The sequence below is a fragment of the Gobio gobio genome, assembly GCF_949357685.1.
Source record: "Gobio gobio genome assembly, chromosome: 6".
NCBI lineage: Eukaryota > Metazoa > Chordata > Actinopteri > Cypriniformes > Gobionidae > Gobio > Gobio gobio.
In genome coordinates, this window is record NC_137102.1 from 3144533 (window position 1) to 3153071 (window position 8539).

The 8539-nt window shown below is 39.4% G+C and overlaps 1 protein-coding gene across 1 annotated transcript in view; it reads left to right on the forward strand.

Moving 5' to 3' along the window:
- pappa2 (pappalysin 2) overlaps positions 1–8539 on the forward strand; it is a gene marked incomplete at both ends in the record, with an annotated part of 133390 nt that overhangs the window by 95314 nt on the left and 29537 nt on the right. The window contains 3 exons of the mRNA XM_079819437.1: positions 5705–5873; positions 5955–6087; positions 7459–7568. Of these exons, the coding sequence (XP_079675563.1) occupies positions 5705–5873; positions 5955–6087; positions 7459–7568 (412 nt within the window). The remainder of the gene's footprint in view (positions 1–5704; positions 5874–5954; positions 6088–7458; positions 7569–8539) is intronic.

Sequence of the window (8539 nt, forward strand, 5' to 3'; positions counted from 1 at the left end):
TTTTTGTGGCATCAAAGGTGTATTCACAAAATGAAAGCTACATTTGTTACAAACAAAAGTACTGACTCAGTTTTAAGTACTGAAACTATTACTGTAATATGACATTTATTCATATTACATTCATATACATTTATTTTACCTATAGAATTGTTTGCTTAGCGACATGTTAGCATCACAGATTGTTAAAATAGGATAGGATGCTTTATTGACATTAAAGGCACAATATGTACGATTTTTGGATTCAAATATCCAAAAGCCACTAGAACAAGGGGCCAGTTGTTCAAAGGTCAGCTGATCTGATTTTGGTTATCGGATTGGATCAAATCTTGAAAATGGGTTGTTCAAAAGAGAAAGAAGGAATATGAAATCAGATTAGATCACAGAATCCAATCCTAGTTTTAATCTGGATCAAATCTTCAGTTTGTGTTGTTCAAAACTTGTCAGTAAGATTTGGATAACTTTGATCCAAAAAAACAGTATTATCCTGATTTCAAGGTGGATTCCAGGAAGAAAATGTTGTAAAACTTTAAAACTGGTCAAAAAATACAACATTTGTATCATATAATACACACACACATATTATTTTATTTTGCTCTTGATTAGTTTGGGTAATTGTTAAAGTAATAAAATAGAAGTAGACATTAGGCTACCTATTAAGGCTTTCGGTAGCCTACAGTCAAAGTAAAAAAAAAATTAGCCGCCATAAAAAATCCCCAAACAGCTGTAAATATCAAACAAAAATATTATATTACATTTAAAATGTTTTTTTTTTATCCCTTATAAGACTTTTTACTTCTTATCAATTATAAGAGATGAACCAGTCAAAAGTTCTTCGCGAGCGAACCCAAGGTTTCTTGAGTGAACTCTACGCAAAACTTTTCAGAGAGAACGCAAAAGCATTTCAAAAAAATTTTTTGTCAAAAAATGTCCCTCTAGGGGCACCGTAGAGCACTAGTAATCCAGATTTGGTAATCTGAAAAGGTGTGTATCTGGATCAGGGTGATCCAATCCAATTTTGCTTTGAAAAACCGGCACAAAAGTAAAATGGATTACCTGATCCTGGATAGCACAACATGGGATTTCCAAATCCAGATCATTTTGATCAAGATTAAATGTTGTGAACAACTGGCCCAGAGAAATAAGCAATTTTAACCAGGAGACTTGACTAAATGTAAATGTAAATATTATTCTCGATTTCCGGTATTATTTAGTAGAAATCATGGAAACATGTTCTTAACTTGTTTTTGCTCCAGAGAGGTAAGGGTTAAATGAAATACTGACGGACTGGTCATGTAAACATGAACAAAATAAACGCAGGACTCATATTTAATCTCATATTGTTCAGATCAGATCGGACGAAGCCAAGAAACACCAGCATACATTTCAGTGTAAGGGTCCACTCTTCAAAATGCATCCCTCTTTTAATCCAAAACAACAACAAATTTGGATTTTTTTTTTTTTTGTTCATTGTTTGCATGAGCGTTTTGAGTTTGAGTAATCAATCGTGTCCATTTTCAATGAAATATCGATTCTAATCAGTATTCTGACGATCTCCCTGCAGTTTAGACTCTTCCGCTGAATATGAGCCCTCCCTCGTCTCTCTCCTCCAATCACAGGTGACTCAATATATCGCATTACAGGCTCGGCGAGCTGTCAATCATAGCACCCATGGTTTTTTGTTGGTTAAAGCCAGTCAATGCCTACCCAGCAAAGTTTTGATGGATGGACGTAGTGACCAATCAAAAGGCGACGTATTGTGCAGTATATGGGTGCTTTCCATTCGACCGTAAGTGGACTGCGAAGTGGACTTCAGAGGGATTCCGCCATCTCAAGTGAGATTCCAGTCCAAAGGGAGCGAACATGTTCGGTTCGAAGGGCACTGCGAACGGCGTAGGGAAGAAGGGAACATCGATACATCACTTCACAGGAAGTGGAGAGTGAAAAACACCCAACTGTCATTGTTTTTAATGAGTTTTTAAACAGCTTTGTGATGAAGGAGTTTAGCATTTGAATATTCATAGTTTTTATACAAGCTAGAGTATTTAAGAATGGTTATGGCAATAACTGTTATTCACATATTATATTTTATGAATATGTAAACTAATTAAAAGTGTTGAGAAGCAGCTGAGGGCTGTCATTTTTTAATATTTTACTTTATTTACCTCAGGAATGTTATATGCAGCTGCGTTTCGGAAAGAAAGCGCACGAGATGAGACGCTACAAACACCATTGATTAAGAATAGTCTACATTTATACATAGTTAACCAAATCAAAATGTATTTTCATATTGAATGACAGGTGCAGCTTCAAATGTCTTCATAGTCAATACAACTTAATTGTAAACTAATAAAACTAATGTTTTGATTATATTTGTAGATACACACTGTGTGTTTTGTAAATGTAAATACTTATTATGTAAGGAATAATTGACGACGGACCGTTGAATTATTAGATAAATAATGCACAACCGATGTGGTGATGTGGTCACGACGCGAAGCGGAAAATAATAAAAAAATATTATTTTTCTAATAATTTAATGGACCGGAGTCAATTATTCCGCTTATACTACGGTTACCACACCTCAAGACATCGATCCGATGATATATTTAAAGAGATTCGTCCAGTTTTTGTACTTAAATCGCTATTGTGAGTAGGACTATTTCTTCCGCATCTCATCCAACGGCTCTTATGCTAGTTCCGAAACGTCATTTTAAAGCTGGTTGTCGAGGCTTGAGCCACTGATAGCAGACTAATGCAGTTATTAATGAAGTTATTAGAATGAGAGAGAGAGAGAGAGAGAGAGAGAGAGAGAGAGATAGAGAGAGAGAGAGAGAGAGAGAGAGAGAGAGAGAGAGAGCTTGTGTGAATTAGGCTACCTCTAAACAGCGCTGTTATTACCTCGCTTGTGAAAAAATGTCATGTGTAGCCTTTAAGTTGCTATAGACTAACTGATACAATCGTTTTATATTCAATGTAAATATTAAAATTTACTTTAGAAAAATCGTCTGTCATGTTGTTTCTTTTAGTCCTGTAATTTCCGTTATTACAGTTAACTATGCGAAGTGATATGGAACTGTAATAGGGTCAAGAGAGCTGCCTGGAACTATGTTCGCTGTGCGTTTCCCAGAAAATAATTGCGCACCTCAGAACGTTCATCAGCCAATCAGATTCAAGCATTCAAGCATTCAAGCCCCGTAGTATAAATGGTTTTACATTTGAAAGTAAAGTAAATTACTATATTAATTTATGTTAAATCATAATCTGCGCGACCCCGTCATTGCTTTTCTTTGATGAAAGGCGTTCCAAATGAGGGATTATTGTCAGCGAAGTCCACTTAAATTGATATACCGTGCTCAGGGAGTAGGGAGCAGTGAACCCTGGGTAGGGACCCTGTCGAATGGAACGCACCCTATGTAAATATCATTGGTGAATACTACTAGTGCTGACGTTTCCATTGACTCCTGCGCGCGCCTGCTGGACAGTTTACACACACACACACACACACACCTTAGCGCAGCTCGCAGACTGTATGACAGACAGTTCTTATCAACTAATTAGTTTTTTACACTTTGTAAATTCTGTAAATAGTTGCATTAGTTTTTCAGTAACTGTATATTCATTATAACTAGCAGTTTATTGCAGATTTATTAGAATGAAAAACTTCTCTTTACAATTACAAATGTTCTGAAATAAAGGGTGTTTTTGAAAGGGCGACTAGACGTTTTCTTGACATAAAAGCTCACAGAAGCTTGAGTCCTCAAATTTGAATCAAAATATGATCAGACATTCAGTTTTATCTTAAGGATATTTTCAGGCCTTTAACATTGAAATTTTCCCTAAGTGAATTTCAATAAAAAAAACGCGACTTTCATGTATATTTGACCTAGTTATACTCTGTTCCTATACTACTTTGAGTTATTATGACTCTTGGGTAACAAAATAAGACCAGATTTATGAATATAGACCATAGTGTTTAAGAGCTGCAGACATTTTTATTAGGGTATGTCGTTTTCAAAAAATACTCAAAAATAGGGGCGCAAGTTACGAGGTTAAATCTGGTTTTCTTGATTTACCGCGAGAACCATGTTTTACCATGCCTAATATGATCTAGCTCACTACAGAGTGAACAAGTGTCCGAACGCACCGAGTAGCATCATAACATAACTTTCAACACACTCAAATGTGTGTAATATGATAAAACAGCGCTGCGTTACACACACACACACACACACTTGAGCGGAAGAAGCGGAAGAAGAAGCAGAAGCAGAAGAAGAGGAAGAAGAAGCAGAAGAAGAGGTAGAAGAAGCGGAAGAAGCGGAAGAAGAAGCAGAAGAAGAGGAAGAAGCAGAAGAAGAGGAAGAAGAAGCGGAAGAAGCGGAAGAAGAAGCAGAAGAAGCGGAAGAAGTGGAAGAAGCGCAAGAAGAAGCGGAAGAAGCAGAAGAAGCGGAAGAAGAGGAAGAAGCAGAAGAAGTGGAAGAAGAAGCAGAAGAAGCGGAAGAAGAAGCAGAAGAAGCGGAAGAAGCGGAAGAAGTGGAAGAAGCGGAAGAAGAGGAAGAAGCAGAAGAAGTGGAAGAAGCGGAAGAAGTGGAAGAAGCGCAAGAAGAAGCGGAAGAAGCGGAAGAAGAAGCGGAAGAAGAAGCAGAAGAAGCGGAAGAAGAGGAAGAAGCAGAAGAAGTGGAAGAAGAAGCAGAAGAAGTGGAAGAAGAAGCAGAAGAAGCAGAAGAAGGAGCGGAAGAAGAAGCAGAAGAAGCGGAAGAAGAGGAAGAAGCAGAAGAAGTGGAAGAAGAAGCAGAAGAAGTGGAAGAAGAAGCAGACGAGGCAGAAGAAGCGGAAGAAGCAGAAGAAGCAGAAGAAGCGGAAGAAGCAGAAGAAGCAGAAGAAGCGGAAGAAGCGGAAGAAGCAGAAGAAGCAGAAGAAGCGGAAGAAGCAGAAGAAGCAGAAGAAGCGGAAGAAGCAGAAGAAGCAGAAGAAGCGGAAGAAGCAGAAGAAGCAGAAGAAGCGGAAGAAGAAGCGGAAGAAGCAGAAGAAGCGGAAGAAGCAGAAGAAGCAGAAGAAGCGGAAGAAGCAGAAGAAGCGGAAGCACTCGTCTGACAGAATGAAAGCTCTCGAGCCGTGTGTCGCTCATCTCTCATTAGCAATCGCTCCTGCGGCCTCGTTCCGCTCCCACAGCTTTCAGCCCCGCCCTGCTTCATACTACAGTGACATCAATACATAAGCTCATCCATGAATATGATTTCTGAATATGGTATCTTTTCCACCAGCTGTAGAGGTGAAGACAACAACTCCCATGATTCCACGAAATCAAGACATCATCAAGCGACGCCTTTGTTTTGAATAAGCGCCCTCTAGCAGTGAAAGCTACATATTGTGCCTTTAAAGTCTTTTAATGTTACAGAAATCATCAAATAAATGCTGTTCTTTTGAACTTTCTATTCAAGTATTCCACATAAATACAACATATTACAACATCGATAACAAAAAGAAATGTTTCTTGAGCATGAAATCAGCAAACTAGAATGATTTGTGAAAGATCATGTGACACTGTTGACTGGAGTAATGGCAGCTGGAAATTCAGCTTTGCCATCACATGGATAAAAAGAGACTTCTTTCCAAAACCATAATAAATGTACTGCTGTTATGCTGCATTGGTGTGTGCGTGAGACCGCTTTACCCCTCCTTCATGCTAATGACTTGTTTTTCTCAGGAAGTTTCTGAGGTTGGAGTGTTTGGAGGGTGGCACGTGGCAAGAGGGCAGCTGTTCACCTGTCACATGCCCTTCTCTTCCGCCCATGTTTGAGGGCATGTACACCTGCACCAACTATTTGGACTTTGATAGTATCTGCACCCTACAGTGTCCCGATCCAACAGAAAGGGTACTGTAACACTCAGTAGGCCAACTCTATCTATGCTTTCCCATACAGTCATTAAATACTCATATATGTTTGTCCTTGCAGTCCAGCATTCGATGCACTAAAGATGGCAGATGGACTGAGGACTTCACTATGTGTAAGAAGATAGAAGGATCATGCCAGGCTCCTCTTGACTTTAACCTGGTGGAATACATCTGTGATGAGGGCTTTGACGTGGGTGAGGATTTAAACTGACAAGAGTTTGTTCACTTGCCAGTTTGGTTATCAGATCAAAGTTACCCTTTTAAAATATGGAAATGACTAGTCGGCAATATTTTTCTTCTAAGAAATCAGATTTCTAAATAATCTCACAAATATATATATTACAATATGCATCTAACTATTTTTCTTCTGCATTGTATTTTGAAATACACTATATTGCCAAAGGTTTTGGGACGCCTGCCTTTACATGCACATGAGCTTTAATGCCATCCCATTCTTAATCCGTAGGGTTTAATATGGAGTTTGCAGCTCTAACAGCTTCAGCTCTTCTGGGAAGGCTTTCCACAAGGTTTAGGTGTGTGTTTATGGGAAATCGCATTTGTGAGGTCAGGCACTGATGTCGGACGAGAAGGCCTGGCTCTCAGTCTCCGCTCGAACTCATCCCAAAGTCGTTCTATCGGATTGAGGTGAGGACTCAAGTTCCTCCACACCAAACTTGCTCATCCATGTCTTTATGGAGATGCTTTGTGCACGCACTGGTCAGGCATGCTGGGACAGGAAGGGGCCGTCCCCAAACTGTTCCCACAAAGTTGGGAGCATGAAATTGTCCAAAATGTCTTGGTGAAGCATTAAGAGTTCCTTTCTCTGGAACTAAGGGATCAAGCCCAACCCCTGAAAGGTCTGGAGCTCTTGACTCTGCAGAAAGTTGGCGACTTCTGTGACCCTCAGCATGCGCTGACCCCGCTCTGTGATTTCACCTTGAGTTGCTGTTGTTCCCAATCGCTTCCACTTTGTTATAACACCACGAACAGTTGAGCGTGGAATATTTTGTATAATATTTTGCCTTATTGCACAGGTGTCCACCGATCACGGCCCCACGCTTGAGTTCTCTGAGCTCCTGAGAGCGGCCCATTCTCTCACTATTTTGTGTCGAAGCGAACACACACACACACACACACACACACGCACACACACACACACACACACACACACACACACACCCACACACACTCCTGAGAGCGGCCCATTCTCTCTTTAATGTGTGTAGAAGCGTCTGCAGGCCTAGAGCTTGATTTATACACCTGTGGCCATGAAGTGACTGAACACCTGAACTCGTCCCAATACTTTTGGCAATGTAGTGTATATTGGTTTTATTTGGTTAAATATTTAGGCCACTACATTTATCCCTTCTAATACGTGGTCCAGACACACCTGGGCCGCTAGACCACAGTCCTGTTGCATGCAGTCGGATTCTTTTGAGTGCCAACCTGCCAAGCTGTTCAACTATGGATGACTAGTCCGGAGCTTGGCTATTCCTGTGCTCACATGAATAAATTCAACAGATGCAAATGATGGTTAAAGCAAAGCTTGCTTTGTGTCATGACAGGTGCAGTCTGTTACCCAACATGCATTGTGGCCTTGAGTGACCCTGTGGTGTTAGCCAATGGCTCCAGCGCTGATACAGTAGAGCATTGGATGCTTCCCAGCAAGGTTCAGGTGAGGTTTGCCACAGATTGTTATTTGATATCATTGGCTGTTCTTGTGCTTTAACCAAACTCCAAGTTCAAATGCATTCTTTATAAAAGTATCTATTACTATTAAAGTAGAAATGTATTGAGTATCATGAACTAACACAAAATTCCTAAATACTACCCTTAGCAACCACTCTTTGCAAAATAAACATATGTTTATTCTCATCTCATTGAAGCTGTATTATGTAGAGAGAAGAAGGAGAGATTGAGTGAGTGAGTGTATTACCTGCATTTAGATGTAGCATTTTCCTTCAGGTCAGTCCTATGTTCATAATAAAAATCAGTTTGAATGTCCAATGCGATATCTTGTCTTTTAACAGTTTAGGGGTTTTTCTCATGCCCTGACACTGACAGTGCTAGTCAAAGCATTTGTCAGTTGCGTCTTGCTCCGTGTTCACAAGTTTCAGTCCTTTCAATATAAAAGTTTTTGCTACTGACTGACACACTCATAAAGACAGTCTTTCGCACCCTCTAACAGCGTAATAATATCACTTCTGACTTCTGCTGCTGTTCACAGTCAGGGATTATTTTTTCCAGCGGAAGGAAGGCTTTTGTTGGATTGATACATATTTTTTGGCTTTAACATTTGTATTGTGTGGTAACCGTTTTATAAAAGCAATAAGATACTTGAGACTTGTGCAGTATCGTGAATAAATCACGGCTGAAGATTTACATCTTGAAAAAGTAATATTCGGGAATAATACGGTACTCACAATACAGCACAACCTCTCCCACCTTATTGCTCACATAAATATTTTCAAATATAAATGTATTATGAAAATAAATTATTATATATTTAACATTAAAGGTCCCGTTTTTCGTGTTTTTTTTAAGCTTTGATTGTGTTTACAGTGTGCAATATAACGTGTTCATGTTTCGCGTGTAAAAAAACACAGTATTTTTCACACAATTTACTTATCTGTATGCCGCTGTTTT